This window comes from Equus przewalskii, chromosome 15 (assembly GCF_037783145.1).
Source record: "Equus przewalskii isolate Varuska chromosome 15, EquPr2, whole genome shotgun sequence".
Lineage (NCBI taxonomy): Eukaryota > Metazoa > Chordata > Mammalia > Perissodactyla > Equidae > Equus > Equus przewalskii.
In genome coordinates this window covers 39647321-39665687 of record NC_091845.1, presented here as the reverse complement: position 1 = coordinate 39665687, position 18367 = coordinate 39647321, and the positions used below count along the sequence as shown (strand labels likewise).

Below are 18367 nucleotides of genomic sequence, written 5' to 3'. Positions count from 1 at the left end.
GTATGTATATACTACAGTTCATTTATCCATTCATTTGTTGATGGAATATTTGGATTGTTTCTACCTTTTGGCTATTGTGAATAATGCTGCAATGAATACTGGCATACAAGCGTCTGTTCGACTCCCTGCTTTCAATTCCTTTGGGTATATACATAGGAGTGGAATTGCTAGATCATATCGTAATTCTATGTTTAACTTTTTGAGGAATCGCCAAACTTTTTTCCACAGCAGTCAAACCATTTTACATTTCCATCAGCAATAAGCAAGGATTCCAACCTCTCTACATCCTCACCAACACTCGCTATTTTGTTTTTTCCATAATAGCTGTCCTCATGGGTAAAGTGGTATCTTATTGTGTGCAATGTATTTTTAGTCTATTATCTGTAAATAGAAGTTCACCTTGTGTTAATTTCTATAATTATACGTAGCACAGCCACTTAAGAGATACAAACAAAAAATATTTAAATACCAATAAAATAAAGCACAGAGTTACAAAGATAAAAGTCAACTCAACTTTGAAAAAGATGACAAAGAATGAAGACAACACAAACTTGTAAACTCTGTTTTACTTATTTGGGACTAATTTCTAAGATACTGTTTTGTGTAAATAAAAATTGTTGCAAAACAGGTTACAGCTTTGTGATTTACAAATATCACAGTGAAACAAATATAGGAGTCGTTCCTGAAATAAAGCTTTTAAAAACATATTTATCCCTGGGGGATTGTTGTCACTGTCCCCATTTTAAAAATAAGTAAACCTGAAATCAAACGAGTTTTGACAATTTGTCTTAGACAATAAAGCAAATCTGTAGCAGAGATTTGGAAAATAACAATTTCTGATTTCCATGTTTAAGATGAAAAACCCATAATTTAACTTGCAATATGTCAAGGGAAACATGAAAGAGCAATTTCTACTCCTAGCATGAATAAATTTAGCGAAGTTGTCCAGAACACTGAAGCTTACAACCTCCAACAGCAATGACCAACAATTAACTCCTTGCTAGTGTGACCTGAGTGGATTCAACTCAGAACTAGGTTTTTCCCAGTATGATCTAATAAGACTAAGTCTCTAACTTTGTCTCTCAAAAGTTTTTATGGTTTTGTTAAATTTTGGCTGTTCAAAAGCAGGATAATTCTGTTTTAAATTGAGAAAGTCTATGAAGCAACGAAGGAAAATGGAATTGGTTTTTGACAACCTTGCTTAAATCAGATGTATAAAGTGTTCGTTGTCTTCTTTCCTGCACCTCATATGCTAAACAAGACAGTTGTTTGCCCTCACCAAATCTGATCCAATCGTTTTAGCCAAATTTACATATATATTCCCAAGGTCTATATTTTAACAAATGCATACTCAAGCATGCAGGGGTGAAGTGACGTACTAGGATTTGCTTTAAATACTTCAACAAAGAAAAAGAAGTATAGATGAAACATTTGTGACAGATATTTAAACTGCTGAATACAGATTCATTTCACTTTTTCTCTCTGTTTGCCTACGCTGAAAGTTTTACAGAGTAACCGTTCACGAAATGAATTACTTCCAAACAAAGTTACCGTCCTGGTTACTAAATACGAGTGAGTGGATGTGAATGTTCCTGTCTTCGGAACGAAACGGGGCGAAGGGTCCCAAGCCGAGGCGAGGGCTCCTCCGGCGAAGCCGACGGGGCTGCGCGCCTCTCGGGCCCCGCCAGCACGCGGGCCGAAAGCGCGCACGTTTCCGTCCACACGGAATCTGACAACTCACTCCGCACGCTCGAGGGCTCGGCGGACCGCGGAGCCGCTCACGCCGGCGGCTCGGGGAGCCCAGACAAACTCCGCTCGAGAGCTCCAATGTCCCGGCCCAGAGTCGTCGGCTCGGCAGCCGCCGCGACGCCTGCTCACCGCCAACCCGCCTCCTCTAGACTTCCAAAGACCCCCTGCACCGCTCCCTCCGTCCCGCCCCCCAACCCCCCGCGAACCTCGGCCCAGCCCGCCGCCTACCGTCCAAGTCCTCGTCGTCCTCCGACTCGCTGTCCCCGTTCGCGTCGGCGACAAGGCCAGAGCCGGGCTCTAGATCCTGGGAGCCGGAAGGAGGGGCGGCGGGCGGGATGGACGCTGGGGAGCGGGCCTCGCGCAGGCGGGTGAAGTAGTCCACCGCGAAGTCGACGAGGTCGGACGGCTGCTGCCTCAGCACCTCCACGGTGTAGCCCTGCAGCAGCTCCGTGAGCCCCGGCGGGATCTGGATGTGGCTCATGCTGGCGGCGGCCGCGAGGAGAGGCGGGTCCCGGCCGCCGGCGGCCACTGCCTCCGCCCTCCCTCACGCCGGCCTCTCCCCCGGCGCCCGCGAGGTCTCCTCACACGCGACCCTGGTCGGTCCTTCCTCGCGCCGCGCCGCCCTTTGGCCGGGTGTGCGTTTCTGGGCCGCACGACCCTACGCTACTACGGCCGGCCTGGTGCCGCGGCCGCTGTCACTGGGCAGCCGCCACCGCCGCCGGGCCCGACGAGCGGGCAAGCGGGACGGGCGGGGCAAGAGCCCGGGTTGTGACGCACGCGGCCGCGAGCGTGCGCGCCCCCGCCGAGCGCCGGTCTCAGTGCGCGTGCGCCGCTGGGGCGCTCGCCGGCCCTAGCAGTCCTGGGTTGAGACGCCGAAGGGATTCTTACGAATGAAGTAACGAGTGATCTACCTGCTAAGCAGGGTCGTTAGTGCTTCTCACTAGTCATGAAGACTTTTCATTTATTCTTTCAACACTAAGAGCTTCCTGTTTGCCAGCATTTACTAGGCGCCAGTAACACAGCCGAGAGCCAGACACAAGAACACACAATACCACCGCAGTGTGGTTCTGGTTGTGGAGGAGAGCAAGAGGGCCCACTTAAGGGGGTGACATTCAAGCTGACTCTGAGGCCCGGGCAGGATCTGACCACAGGAGGATCTGGAGGAAAGCTATCTGAACATAGAGGACAGCAAGAGCAAAGGCCTGGTAGAGTCAGGACCACATCAGCTGCTGGGTGGAATGGTGGAATGACCATTGGATCCTCAGAAGTCTGGCAGGAGGTCTGACAGACGTCAAACCGGGAAGGCATTGTGGGTAGTAGGAGTTTCAATGAGAAAGTAATTTGGGAGCCACAGACAGAGAAATAAGCCTAGCAGAGCTTCCTAGGCGAAATATGTGCCTTCAGAAAAGGGACTAAGGTCCAGAACAGGAAGGACCTGTGTACCTATGCCTCCTCTTAAGCATTCCCACCAAGATTCCCAAGACCAGGTCTGCACACCTCTTTTCTCCCCACATTCACCCTGGGCCCAGGGCCAGCACTGCGTGATGGTGTTGAGCAGACCACAAGACACTATTCTTTTGCCCCTGGGGAGGGAGCACAGGCAAACTGGAAAGGCCAGGCTATTTCCCAGGTTGCCCCCCTCACCCACACCAGATTGGAAGGGAATGGAAAAAGGTAGAGAACTTCCTGGGATGTGCATGTCACAGCCTAGGTGCTGACTAAAGGCCCAGTGGGTATAGGCAGAGTCCTCCCTCACCTTGCCAGGCCCAGTCAGAAAGTGACTAGCTGTAGGCTTGGGAACCTGAAAGGCATTTGGGATAGTTAAGCTCCATCTGGTAATTACTCAGTATTAATTAAAATCCTCACTAGGCCCTCTCATACTGGCTTGGCACACACCCAGGAGTTCAGTGCTGCTGGGAACTCAGCTCACAAAAGCAAAAGCACCTGGATCCCTGCTGGTGCTGAAGCCACCTAGGCTCTAGGCCAGACAGGCCTGTGATTCCAAACAGCAGTGTCTCCCTGGACAAGTTCCTTGACCCCTGGGAGGAACCTTGGACCATCAACTTTGTGAGGGGTGGAGTAGTGTCCAACTTGTTCCCTGCTGGATCCTTATTGCACACTCTTAGAGAAGGTTTACTGAATGAATGAATGTTAAATTTCCACACAGCAAGCAGAACCAATGAAATTGGTCTCCTAACCTCACAGTTGCAGAACTAGGATCTGTTGCTTCAAAGCTGTGCTTCTGATCTCAGAATATGAAGACTTCACTAAGGACAGACAGTGAAGGGCTAGAGGGGCAGGGTTCCTCAACTCTTCTCTGTTTTTGTTTGTTTGGTTTTTTTTTTTTTTTTTGAGGAAGATTAGCCCTGAGCTAACTACTGCCAATCCTCCTCTTTTTGCTGAGGAAGACTGGCCCTGAGCTAACATCCATGCCCATCTTCCTCTACTTTATATGTGGGACGCCTACATGGCTTTTGCCAAGCAATGCCATGTCTGCACCCCGGATCTGAACCGGCGAACGCCAGGCCCCAAGAAGCGGACCGTGCAAACTTAACCGCTGCAGCACCGGGCCAGCCTGTCTTCTCTGCTTTTGAGTATACTGACCCTTCCAAGTTTTCCAGGACTCAGCCTATACCCAGGAATCCTGGGTGTGATTCCCACTGCACCACCACAACTGGGGATCTGCCCTTCTTCAAACAATCCAACAACCAACCCTTTGGAAAGGCGAATTCAAAACTCCACTCCCGAGTTTGCCCATCTGTCAGGTTTTATATGTTTTAAAGAACAGGCAACCTGTACAGTTAGGACTCCAACCTCAATTACAACATAGGGTAGAGGGAGGCTACTCCAGGGCTGATGACAGAGCTGGGTGCGGGTGGGTTCTCCTAGTTGCTCCAAGGAACCCCCATCAGCCTCTGCCAGAAGCAGGCTGGTCTGCCTGGCTTGTTCTCAGATGCCCCATAGCTTAGCCATCCATCCATCCAACAACCATGGCATTCAAAGGCGTCTTTGGACCTGGAGGGAATGAGGGCCACAGAAAGCAGGAACCCCATAGCTGTTCCTCACCTGTATCCACAGACCAGCCACAGAGTAAGGATGGACAGCCAGCCCCAGGTCAAACTTGGCTACCCTCCCTTAGTACCTGGTCCCCAGAGCAAAGATCCATCTTTATCCCTTCTGGGAAACCCTTCAGTAGCAGGTGGAGTCCCAAAGGCCTTCATGAATGCCAAGTTGAGCTGGCCAAAGAAGAGGGCCCAGAGCAACAGAGAATACCAGGGGTTGGAGTCCTGCAACTTCTACCATTACCCTCCTAGGACTGCCTTCACTCAAGTCTATCCAGCTGCACAGCTGAAGATTCCTGTGGCAACCAAAACCACAGGGAGCCAGTACCTAGGAAACAGCTGCCAATAGCAAGTGATGGTGGATGGAAAAGGCTAAGAGCAGAGACCCTCAAAAGCAAGAGAAATATAGAGGCTGTGATAGAGAAGAAGAGGTCCCAGAGCACTCATGGGCGCTCAACTCCAACCCAGTCCTACTGACTACCCAGCAGGCAGTTAACATCTTGCACAGACTGCCGCATCACCAACCACAGGCAGACATGGACACAATGGGGCCAATTCTCAGAGATGTTTACAACTATGGATGCAGGGTAACACACATGGGGCACATGTTTAGCCAAACAGCAGTGGATCTGATGAAAATGAACATGGGTAGGGTACCAACTACTGTTTCCAATGAAACAGTGGATTTCATGTACTCTTAACAGGTTTATTATTTAAAAGGTTTTTTTCCTCTCTTTCCTTGAAGAAAGGAGATGCCCAACTTCCCCACACTCCTCTGGAGGCCAGCTCTTGGCCCAGACCCCTCAGTTTTACACACCTTCTGCCCTCTGATGCCCTCTGCCTACTGGAGGGACTCAGCCCCAGTAGGAACACCTCTCTCTCCTCTGCCCAAAGAGACTGTTTCTCTAAGCCACTCCAGTCCCCCACTTATCTCCTGAGACCTGTTGGTCACCTAACCACCTCTGTATGCCAGGCCTCATGGTCCAGTCCCCCCAACTCATTTAGTATCTACCACCATCAGTTGCTGTTGTGCCTGAGAAGTATTCTTGAGCCTCTAGTGGGCAGGAGGGATTGGAGAAGTGGGCTATGATTTCTCTGCCCTCACTCAAGCTATTCTTCAGCTTCCAGAATGCCTCCCCCATGAGGCTACTGCTTTTGGTCCAAGGAGTCTGGTCTATTTTAACAAGCATCCATACTCCAGGGAGTTAATTCCCAGGCCACCTGTTTCTGCACCTGAAAGCTACCCCTTTCCCCAGGACATTGTGTCCCGAGAACGTGTCAGTCTCTGCAGTAGACTCAGGGTCTGCCTCTGAGATACTTTAGCGCAAGGATAGAGCCTGGGAAGCAAGGGAGAGCCTGGCTGGAGAGCCACAGGCCTGCATGCCTACCAGAGAAAGCAGAAAAGGGAGCCCTCAGGGAGCACCTGGCCCTGGGGCCTTCCCAGGGCCTGTTGGGACTGTGTATGCCACTCCTGGCCTAACTCACAGGCCAGTTTCCTGGGCTTCAATCCTGTGGTACAGACAGGCTTCTTGGAGCTTGAGTCAAGCAGCCCCAGGACAGCCTCTGACAGCATCACAAGCCTTTCTTTCAGACACCACTCTATTACCAACTTGCCAATGATTTTGGTAGATCAGTTTGCCCTGTCTGAGCCTTGGTTTCTACATCTGAAAGTGAGGGTAAAATCCCCACCCATTAAACACTGAGTTACATGGTGATAAAGAGATGAGAATGAACCCATGAAAAGGTTAGAAAGGGCATAGGGGGTTCCAGCCTCAAAAGAACTGTGAAGAAAGAACTGTGGGTTGAGATGGTATGACCTTACAGCAGAACTAGGAGTACTATTTCTTCTAATACGCTGCTGTTGCAACAACCTGCCTTCTGTCCTTCACCTTTGACCCAGTTATACTCTGTGCCTGGGTGAGGCTGTTATCACCAACTGGTTGTTTTAACACACTGTCTGGCTTCTACTTAAAGCTGTCTGTGACAGAGAAATTGCTGGGGAGGACCCCAATCTCTCCTCCACCCTTACACCCATCAGGGAGAGAAGAGATATATCAGGAACAGGTGGTATTTCAAAGTGCATCATAAAAAGGACGTGCCAGCCAGGAGGGAGTTACTCACCATCTGTTCTGCTCCCTACACAAATACGCCTCCAGGGGCTTCCCTATTTGACTTAACATCTATTGAACACCCAAAGGAGTAAAAGAATCTACCATCAATAACGTCAGGGAACTAAAACATTCCATTTTAAAATGGAAGCTGTTTCAAAGGAGAGATAACCAGAAGCACAGACTGTAAAAGTGATCCTGAGCCATGGGAATGGCTAGAAATTGGCTGGAATACAAATGGACCTCCAGGTAAAGGCCAGGTTTTAGTACTGTCTCAAGGACTGGGTGTGCCGAGACGAGCTTCAAGAGACACACATGTGGCCTTCTCCAAATCAGTGAGAGACTTAACAAAGATATCCCGCAGCATGAGAGGGGAGCAGGCGTAACACTGAATTAAGAGAGCACACAATTCTCATCTCTAAAAAATGTTATTTTTTTTACGTGGCCATAATTCTTATCTGGTCATCCAGAAATATCTTCCCATAAATAAAGCCTCCTTCCTCAAACCCCTAAATCTTCAGCTTCCTGGCAGGTTGGCCACACCCACTCCCAGATGGGTCCCTCCCCCTCTCACCCATTTACACAGGATGATGGTTCTCAAGCCAAAGTCCAAGGGTCTCTGTGCAGCTGCAGAGAGGCAGGAAGTGCCAGGGGGACTGTACTGCGACTGCCAGATGGGACAATGCCAGAGAAGCCCAGCTTTGGTAGCCTCGCCCTCCACCAGACAAGGACAAACTAGCTTGTGACTCTCCACTCCAACTCTCTCACTTCCTCTGGCTGCACCTGGGCATCATCTTCAGCCTGATTAGTAAAGCTAGGCTGGTGACATCAGATCACACAGTGACCCCAAAGCCCATATGAAAACTCAGGATTGCTTTTGGCCTTTTAGAACAATTAACTGTCCATCTGTTAGCTCAGACACCCATGTGGCTGAGGGCAGAGGTGAAAGAACGAAGGGACGGGCTGCAGGCTGGGCCTTGGGGAGGCCTACATGCCAGGCTTGCACTGAGGGCTGCAGGAACAGTTATCAATCGAGTCACCCCGGCCCACCCCATCCTCCTTCAAGCAGCTGGGGCAGTGAGGGAAGGGCTGCATTGACCAAAACTTCCTCCTCTTTCTCCTGCTGGAGCCCCTGCCTGAAGCAACAAGGGAAAGATACTGCAGTGCTGACAGCCTCCACCAAGTCCACAGGCTGCCTGCTGAAATAACTCAGAATCAAAAGACAAAAATTTCACACAATGCAAAAATGAGAGACAATATTTATTGTTTCCTATCAAAATAGGGGACTCTCATGAGAATAAAGAGTGTGCAAAAAGAGCCTTCCTACACCCTGGGCTTTCTGACTTATCCCAACAGGCTGGCACAGTCGATTCAAAACTCTCCTCGCTACGTAGGAGGGAAAGTTCTCCATCTACTCCTGTGAAATTAAGCTACTCTAGCTTCAATTTTGATTACTTGCATGCATAAAGAAAAATCAACCCGACTATAACAGGGTATCTGCCCGAGGCACATTTGCTTAGTCCACTTGGATAGACAGATGTGGGCCTCAAGTCCACGTCCCCATGTGCAGGCCCAGATTAGATAGTACCCTGGAAATCTGGTGGGTCTTCCTGGGTAGGGATTGAAGAAGACCCCAGCTCCCGGTCAGCTGGCTGAAAACATGCATAGCGCCTCCAGTGAGAGGCTGAGAGTCCTTCTTCGATGAGGAGTACTTTGCGTGTAGTAGGTCCAGTAGTCAATCAGTAGACAGCACTCTGGCCACAGATTGTACCTGGTCTAGAAGCTACTTACTCCATCTCCAAATCCTCTTGAGATCCCTTAAATTGACAAGACTGAATTCAAGTTTCAAAATTGCACACCAAGCTCTACCAGGTAGAAGACGTCATTAAGGCAACGGTCTCAACAAGTCCACACACAGAGCTCTGATCCCACAATCCCCCTCCCTTCCCCCTTCAGGATGGCCTAGTTCTGCCCAGTGCTCCTCCTCGGTGACAGCTTCCAGCATTCAGAAACCTTGAGCAGCCTTCAGCCTCACAAGTTAGGGGTGGCCCAATTAAGGAACTTCATGGCAACTTCAAAGCCAAGGAAACAGGCCTGAGAAGGGATTGAAAGGAAGAGAAAAGCCAGCAGGAGTTGTGATAATTCACAGAGACCCCAGCACCATGCTTGGCAGGCCCTGTCAGGACCAGAACCCCTCCCTAACCTCACTCCCACCCCAGGTCAGGGAATCAAGCTGTGCTTTCTCATTCCCAAAAGGGGAAGAAACTGCATGTTCCACTACTGCCCACTTCTGATGGCCAGGTCAGGAAATCAAAGCCCTTCAACTCAGAGAATCCCAAAGGCAAATCCTCCTGACAGCTTGAGGAAGGGGAGCAAATAAGGAGGCTCTGGATGAGGGTGGGGTTTTGGGAAAAGTGAATCCCCAATCCAATCCCAGGAGCAAGCAAAAGTCAGCCCACCTGCACCCTGCTCTGAGCCCCAAAGGGAAAGCACAGCCCCTGCCAGCCACTCACCGCGTTGGCTGGGAAGGCTCGGATCATCACTGCATTGAAACCCTTGTACAAGGATGTGACTCCTTCGTCCCGGATCAGCTCCCTCAGCACATCTTTGAAACCGTTAGGATATTTCCCAGGAGGGGCTGTGGGCAGAACTCAACGGTTAAATCTTCAGGAAGTTTCCTGACCTGACCATGGTGACCCACATGGGGACAGTCTTTTTTTTTTTTTTTGAGAAAGATTAGCCCTGAGCTAACTGCTACCAATCCTCCTCTTTTCACTGAGGAAGACTGGCCCTGAGCTAACATCCATGCCCATCTTCCTCTACTTTATATGTGGGACCCCTACCACAGCATGGCATGCTAAGCGGTGCCATGTCCGCACCCGGGATCTGAACTGGCGAACCCCAGGCTGCCGAAGCAGAACGTGCGCACTTAACTGCTGCACCACTGGGCCGGCCCCACGGGGAAAGTCTTGTAGTCAAGTCTTCCTACAGGGTCACAGCACCAGGGAAAAGACACCTTGCAGGGCATCTGAGACCAGTCTACAGACAACACAGTTCACCTTGGGACAAACAGACACAAATGCCTGGATTACTGGTGCTGAGGGAGTGGAGAAGAGGAATGAAGAAGGAAACCATCCTTCTGCTCATGATGGGGAACAACAACAGATTTGACTTATCTCACTTATTTTCTTTTGGGCAACACGAAAATGAATCTAGGGTTCCTAGAATAGAAAGGACTGCAAGGGAGACGTTGGTCAGGGAGATTCGGGTGCTGCAGTGGAGAGTGAGTATCCCTAGGGCCTTAAGAGCTCTGCTCCCCAGGGGCAGCCAGTTCTGGAACCCACTCCACCCCCATCTACCTCACTATGCTCTACTCACCAGTCTGGAAGCGAGACTTGAGCACATCTGGGGGGATTGCCACAGCCCAGTTGAAGATCCCTGCGATGCCCCCAGCCACCAGGATCCGAGGCACGCTAAGCTCATTGACACTGCCGAATACCAACCACAGCTCTAGTAAGACAAAGGCTGTGAGAGTGGCGATCAGACCATCCCTCTTATGGCAGACAGGGAAGTTAGAGAGAGAAACAAACTGGCTGGAGGGAGGAGCAGGTCCAAGGCCAGGGCTCCTGAGACATGGCAGCTGCCACTCCTTGGAGGAAGTTTCATGCGCTTATTTCAAATACCTGGTCCATTGGGTGAGGCACAGAGTAAGAGGTATTAGCTGAGCCTCAGCAGCAATGAAAGGACAGCAGACATGGAGACAGAAGCAAGTCCCAGTTCTGCCTTCAGACCCACTCACAGGAAAGGGCAACCTACCCATGACAGGGCAAAGTGGCTTCTTTTTTTTTTTTTTTTTTTTTTTTTTTTTTTTTTAAGATTTTATTTTTTCCTTTTTCTCCCCAAAGCCCCCCGGTACATAGTTGTGTATTCTTCGTTGTGGGTTCCTCTAGTTGTGGCATGTGGGACGCTGCCCCAGCGCGGTCCGACGAGCAGCGCCATGTCCGCGCCCAGGATTCAAACCGACGAAACACTGGGCCGCCTGCAGCGGAGCGCGCGAACCCAACCACTCGGCCACGGGGGCCAGCCCCCGTGGCTTCTTTTTTTTTTTAAAGATTGGCACCTGACCTAACATCTGTTGCTAATCTTCTTTTTTTTTTCTTTTTCTTCTCCTCAAAGGCCCCAAGTACAAAGTTGTATATTCTAGTTGTAAGTCCTTCTGGTTGTGCAACATGCAACACTGCCTCAGCATGGGTGCCATGTCCGTGCCCAGGATCAGAACCGGTGAAACCCCAGGCTGCCGAAGTGGAGCATGCAAACTTAACCACTCAGCCATAGGGCCAGGCCCCCAAAGTAGCTTCTAAATTCTTCTGTTCTCCTCACCTCTTTCCCTCTGGAGTGAAGATATTTTTCAGCCACTCATATGTCATGAAATACATCCCACTGGCTGGAACATCTGTTAGTGGCAAGAAAGAAGTGAATTAAATCATCTAAAATCCTCACAGATTTCTTTGTTTTTGTTTTTTTTTTATGAGGAAGATTGGCCCTGAGCTAACATCCATTGCCAATCCTCCCCTTTTTGCTTGAGGAAGATCGTCCCTGAGGTAACATCTGTGCCAATCTTCCTCTATTTTGTATGTGAGATGCCACCACAGCATGGCTTTATGAGCAGTATGTAGGTTTGCATGGAGGATCCGAACCCTTGAACCCCAGGCCACCAAAGTGGAGTGCATGAACTTAACCACTATGCTACCAGGCTGTCCCCATTCACAGATTTCTTGAACTTAGAAGAGCCAAGCTTGGCACTGGACCCTTGAAGGTTTCCTAAGAAGTTCCTCAGCAGCACTTCCTATTTGCAATAATCACTTTGCAGCAATCAGATGCTACTCTGAGTCCAGCATTGGTGTAAGTGAGCAGATGACATGATTCATCTTCAAAGTCCCCCTCTGAGGTCCCTACTGACTTGCCCACTCCAAACAGAACCATGGCAAGCATCTGGCCTTCCTTCAAGCTGTAATTTCAGGGCAAGAGTGGGGCTGTCTCTGCCTCTCCTACTGCCACCCCAGTGCGACATGCCTCTCAAAACCAGGGAGAACCCCACTATTCCTAACTCACTCTTTCTTCCCACTCATCCCTTCAGCGATGATTTCTATCTACTTGCCACTCTACTCCAAGTGCCACTGTCATGATTTCCACCCCTGAATGCAAGCCTTCCAGAAGGATGGATGGTTCCCCTCATTTGTGTGCATGCTAGCTAGAAGTGAGACTACTTAAAACCAGGACACACACTGCCCGCCTTGTCAGAGCTGTGCACGTATGGTGCCACGGCTAATCTGGCAATCCAGGTAAGATCCTCTGTAGCAGATCCACCTCAGGTGAGCACCACCCCCAACCAAGCTGACCTCAGGTGGAGATGATCTCAAATATTACCTCGCATGAGGGTGAGCACAGTCCCCTTATAGATGCCTCGAATCCCAGACTCCTGGTACACCTTCTTTGCACAGTCCAAGGGACCAGTGTACTTGGTATCCCCTGAGGAAGCCTGAATCTGAGAGGAAGGAGAGAATCATCAAGTCAGCAAAAGCAACATCAAAGTCAAGAGACTCAGGAGGTTACAGAAGACTACAAAGTGAGTGTGGAAGTGGTCATTATGCATTAGAGCAATCAAAGAATTCACCATCACATCGGTAAGTATTTGGAACATGCAATATTGGTGGAAGCTGCTAGGTAAAAATATCACAAAACACACACACAATGACTAGAAAAAAATCAACAGAAGAGTTCAAAAGTAAGTTGAGTAAATCTCCAAAATACAAGAGCATTCCGAATAAAGCTAGTTGGAAACTCTAGAAAGGAGGAGACAAATACTTTAGTCATTCACTTATTCCATCAAAAAATATCCACTAGGGGCTGGCCCTGTGGCCGAGTGGTTAAGTTCGCGTGCTTCGCTGCAGGCGGCCCAGTGTTTCGTTGGTTCGAGTCCTGGGCGCGGCCATGACACTGCTCATCAAACCACGCTGAGGCAGCGTCCCACATGCCACAACTAGAAGGACCCACAACGAAGAATATACAACTATGTACCGGGGGGCTTTGGGGAGAAGAAGGAAAAAAATAAAATCTTTAAAAAACAAAATTATCCACTAAGCACCAACTCCATTCCAAGCCCTAAGTGATCATGAAGCTTGGTTAAGAAAGGTGAACAGGAAATTGCATTCAAAGCTCTAAGTGCCTTGATAGAGGTCCTATGCAGAACTAGGGAAGAGCCAAGGAGAGGCTCCCATCCCAGCCTCAGGGCTCTAGGGCCTAAGAGACAAGAGCCTGAGGGCAGACAGGGGTAATCTCAGAAAAGATCTGAGAGAAAGACAGTCCCATGTAGAATCTACAGCAAGTAGAGAGCCAAGAGGAATCAGAACACACAGGGGCATCAGCCAAAGAGCTGGAAAGAGAATTCAGGTTTAAGAGTTCCAAGGAGAAACACTTAGAAAATATATAAGTCCAATAATTTTCTTACATACTAGGAATAATGAGTTGAAAAATAATGTAAAAGAATCCTATTCAAAACAGCAATAAAATATATGTGCATCAAGCAATAGGCTTGCATAAATAAAACTCCAAAACACCTCCAAAGGACATAAAAGAAGAGGTGAATAAAAAGAGAGTCATAATTCTGGTTGGGAAAAGTTCTCAATCGGAAAGATGTCAATTTTTCTAAAAATAATAAATTTAAGACAATTTCAGGGGCCAGCCCTGTGGCCGAGTGGTTAAGTTCGCGCGCTCCGCTGCGGCAGCCCAGTGTTTCGTTGGTTCGAATCCTGGGCGCGGACATGGCACCACTCATCAAGCCATGCTGGGGCAGCGTCCCACATGCCACAACTAGAAGGACCCACAACTAAAAATACACAACTATGTACCGGGGGACTTTGGGAGAAAAAGGAAAAGTAAAATCTTAAAAAAAAAGACAATTTCAAGAGTATCAGTGGCTTTTTTATATATAACTTCCCCAAATGATCCAGGCACATGTGAACCTGCTGTGTCCGAGAAACAGCATGGAAGCCCAGGTGCCTAGAGGACACTTGAGCTAACTCACAGTGACCCAGAGAGCCACAGAAGACTGAGCATGGGATTGACATATTAACAGAATCTTCTCATCGTTAGGTACAGTAAGTCTCTTATATACACTTGAGCTAGCTCACAGTGACCCAGAGAGCCACAGAAGACTGAGCATGGGATTGACATATTAACAGAATCTTCTCATCGTTAGGTACAGTAAGTCTCTTATATACACTTGAGGTAACTCACAGTGACCCAGAGAGCCACAGAAGATTGAGCATGGGATTGACATATTAACAGAATCTTCTCATCGTTAGGTACAGTAAGTCTCTTATATACACTTGAGCTAACTCACAGTGACCCAGAGAGCCACAGAAGATTGAGCATGGGATTGACATATTAACAGAATCTTCTCATCGTTAGGTACAGTAAGTCTCTTATATACACTTGAGCTAGCTCACAGTGACCCAGAGAGCCACAGAAGATTGAGCATGGGATTGACATATTAACAGACTCTTCTCATCGTTAGGTACAGTAAGTCTCTTATATACACTTGAGCTAACTCACAGTGACCCAGAGAGCCACAGAAGATTGAGCATGGGATTGACATATTAACAGAATCTTCTCATCGTTAGGTACAGTAAGTCTCTTATATACACTTGAGCTAACTCACAGTGACCCAGAGAGCCACAGAAGATTGAGCATGGGATTGACATATTAACAGAATCTTCTCATCGTTAGGTACAGTAAGTCTCTTATATACACTTGAGCTAACTCACAGTGACCCAGAGAGCCACAGAAGATTGAGCATGGGATTGACATATTAACAGAATCTTCTCATCGTTAGGTACAGTAAGTCTCTTATATACACTTGAGCTAACTCACAGTGACCCAGAGAGCCACAGAAGATTGAGCATGGGATTGACATATTAACAGAATCTTCTCATTGTTAGGTACAGTAAGTCTCTTATATACACTTGAGCTAACTCACAGTGACCCAGAGAGCCACAGAAGATTGAGCATGGGATTGACATATTAACAGAATCTTCTCATCGTTAGGTACAGTAAGTCTCTTATATACACTTGAGCTAACTCACAGTGACCCAGAGAGCCACAGAAGATTGAGCATGGGATTGACATATTAACAGAATCTTCTCATCGTTAGGTACAGTAAGTCTCTTATATATCTTAGAAGACATAAGAAACAATCAAATGGAAATTTTAGAATTGAAAAATACAACTGAAATAAAAAGCCCAGTGGATGGCTTGTTCAACAGCAAAACAGATGGAGCAGAGAAAGAAAACCAGTGAACTAGAATATAGAACAATGGAAATACCCAATCTGAACAACAGAAGAAAACAGACTGAAATGAACTGAACAGAACTTCATGGACCTCTTGGACTGTAACAAAAAATCTAATATTTGTGTCCTCAGAGTCGCAGAAGGAGAAGAGAAAAAAGGGAGGGACTGAAAAGGTACTCAAAGAAAAAACTGCTGAAAACTTGACAAATTTGGAAAAACATAAACATATAGATTCAAGAAGCTGAATGAACATTAAACAGAATAAACCCAAATAAATTCATGCCAAGGCACATCAAAATGAACTTCTGAAAACTAAAGGCAAAGAAAAAAATCTTAAGAGCAACCAGATAAAAATATCATTTTACCTAAAGGAAAAAAACAATTAGAATGACAGCAGAGGGGCTGGCCTAGTGGCGCAGCGGTTAAGTTCGCATGTTCCTCTTCTCGGCGGCCCGGGGTTCACTGGTTCGGATCCTGGGTGCGGACATGGCACCGCTTGGCAAAAGCCATGCTGTGGTAGGTGTCCCACATATAAAGTAGAAGAAGATGGGCACAGATGTTAGGTCAGGGCCAGTCTTCCTCAGCAAAAAGACGAGGACAGGCAGTAGTTAGCTCAGGGCTAATCTTCCTCAAAAAAATAAATAAATAAAAGAAAAGAAAAGAATGAGAGCAGAAACCAGGGATGGCAGAAGGAAGTGGCACTGTATGTTTCAGGTGCTGAAAGAAAAGAACTGTCAACCCAGAATCCTAGGTCCAGTGAAAATATTTTTCAGGAATAAAGAGGAAATCAGGTATTCTCAGATGAAGGAAAACTAACAGAATTTGGGGGCTGGCCCCATGGCTGAGTGGTTAAGCTCACACACTCTGCTTTGGTCACCCAGGGTTTCGCTGATTCGAATCCTGGGTGCAGACATGGCACCGCTTATCAGGCCATGCTGAGGCAGCGTCCCACATACCACAACCAGAAGGACCCACAACTAAAAATACACAACTATGTACCAGGGGGCTTTGGAGAGAAAAAGGAAAAATAAAATCTTTAAAAAAAATCAAAAACTAAGAGAATTTGTCACCAGCAGACCTATCCCAAAAGAATGGGTAAAACAAGTTCTCTAAACAACAAGAAAACAATAAAAGAAGGAAGTCTGAAACATCAGGACAGAAGAAAGAACACAGTAAGCAAAAATATGGGATATACTATAATGATAATATGAAAGACATTATATAATGATAAAAGGGCCAATCCACCAAGAAGATACAACAATCCTAATGCATATGCATGAAGCAGAAAAGCTGCAAACTATGTGAAGCACAACTGATAGAACTGAAAGGACAGACAGACAAACCCACAATTCTACGTGGAGATTTCAAATCCCTCTAACAACAAGTGGTGGAAGTAAACAAAATCAGCAATGATGGAGAAGAACTCAACACCACCATCAACCAACAGGATCTAATCAGTATTTACAGAACACTCTACCAAATGACAAAGAATACACATTCTTCTCAAGTGCTCATGGAAAACAGACCAAGACAGACCATATTCAGGGACACAAAATAAACCTCAAGAAATTTAAAAGAATTTAAATCATACAGAGTATGTTCTCTGATCACAATAAAATCAAATTAAAAATCAATAATCTCCAACACTTGGAAACTAAACCACATTCTTCTAAATAATCCATGGGTCAAAAATGAAGTTAGAAAACACTCTGAACTGACTGAAAATGAAAATATAATATGTTGGAGTTTGTGAGACACAGCTAAAGCAGTGCTGAGAAGAAACCTTATAGCACTAACTGCATACATTAGAAAAGAGGAAAGACCTCAATCAATAATCTAAGCTCTCACCCCAAAAACCTAAAACATAAAAAGTAAAAAAGAATGAAAACTAAACCCAAAGGGGGCCAGCCCCGTGGCCAAGTGGTTAAGTTCGTGTGCTCCACTTCGGTGGCCCAGGGTTTCACGAGTTCGGATCCTGAGCGTGGACATGGCACTGCTCATCAGGCCATGCTGAGGTGGCAGCATCCCACATGCCACAACTAGAAGGACCCACAACTAGAAATACACAACTATGTACTGGGGGACTTTGGGGAGAAAAAGGAAAAATAAAATCTTTAAAAAAGAAAAAACTAAATCCAAAGCAAGCAAAAGGAACGAAATAATAAAATTACCAAGCAAAAACCAATGAAATTGCAAACAGGAAAACAATAGAGAAAATCAATGAAACAAAAAGCTGTTTTTTGTTTTCTGGGTTTTTTTAGAGACTTTATTTTTTCTTTTTCTCCCCAAAGACCCCCGGTACATAGTTGTATGTTTTTATTTTTTATTTTTTTTTTAAGATTTTTTCATTTTTTCCTTTTTCTCCCCAAAGCCCCCCAGGACATAGTTGTATATTCTTCGTTGTGGGTCCTTCTAGTTGTGGCATGTGGGATGCTGCCTCAGCGTGGCTTGAAGAGCAGTGCCATGTCCGCACCCAGAATTCAAACTGAGCACGCGAACGTAACCACTCGGCCATGGGGCCGGCCCCAACAAAGAGCTGTTTTTTTTTGAAAAGATCAATAAAGTTGATAAGCCTCTAGTGAGGCTGACAAAGAAAAAAAAGAAAGAAGTCATAAATTACTAACACCAGGAATAAAACAGAAGATATTACCACAGACCCTGCAGACATCAAAAGGATAATAAGGAAATACTACAAACACTCTACACACACAAATCAGACAACCTAGATAAAAAAACAAAAACACAAACTACCAGAGTCTGCCCAATATGAAATAAGTAATCTGAACAGCCCTGGGAATATTAAGAAAATAGAATGCATAATTTTAAAACTCCCCCCCCAAAAATCTCCAAGCATAGCTAGTTTCACTGTAAAATTCCACCAAATGCTTAAAGAAGAATTAATAAATTTTTTTTTTTTGAGGAAGATTAGCCCTGAGCTAACTGCTGCCAATCCTCCTCTTTTTGCTGAGGAAGACTGGCCCTGAGCTAACATCTGTGCCCGTCTTCCTCTATGTGGGACGCCTACCACAGCATGGCTTTTGCCAAGCAGTGCCATGTCCACACTTGGGATCCAAACCGGCGAACCCTGGGCCACCAAA

General features: G+C 46.9%; 2 protein-coding genes across 5 annotated transcripts in view; both read right to left on the bottom strand.

The window, feature by feature from the left end:
* The window catches only part of PRKAR2A (protein kinase cAMP-dependent type II regulatory subunit alpha), a 120239-nt gene extending 117673 nt beyond the window's left edge, over window positions 1-2566 (bottom strand). The window contains exon 1 of the mRNA XM_070575447.1: window positions 1978-2566. Within this exon, the coding sequence (XP_070431548.1) occupies window positions 1978-2230 (253 nt within the window). The 5' untranslated portion in view covers window positions 2231-2566. The remainder of the gene's footprint in view (window positions 1-1977) is intronic.
* A 5600-nt stretch (window positions 2567-8166) lies between these two features.
* SLC25A20 (solute carrier family 25 member 20) overlaps window positions 8167-18367 on the bottom strand; it is a 43884-nt gene continuing 33683 nt past the window's right edge. For all 4 annotated transcript variants that reach the window (XM_070575404.1, XM_070575405.1, XM_070575409.1 and 1 more), the window contains 5 exons: window positions 12347-12464; window positions 11300-11372; window positions 10298-10407; window positions 9433-9557; window positions 8167-9013 (listed from right to left, as the gene is read on the bottom strand). In XM_070575404.1, coding sequence (XP_070431505.1) covers window positions 8951-9013; window positions 9433-9557; window positions 10298-10407; window positions 11300-11372; window positions 12347-12464 — 489 coding nt within the window. In that variant the 3' untranslated portion in view covers window positions 8167-8950. The remainder of the gene's footprint in view (window positions 9014-9432; window positions 9558-10297; window positions 10408-11299; window positions 11373-12346; window positions 12465-18367) is intronic.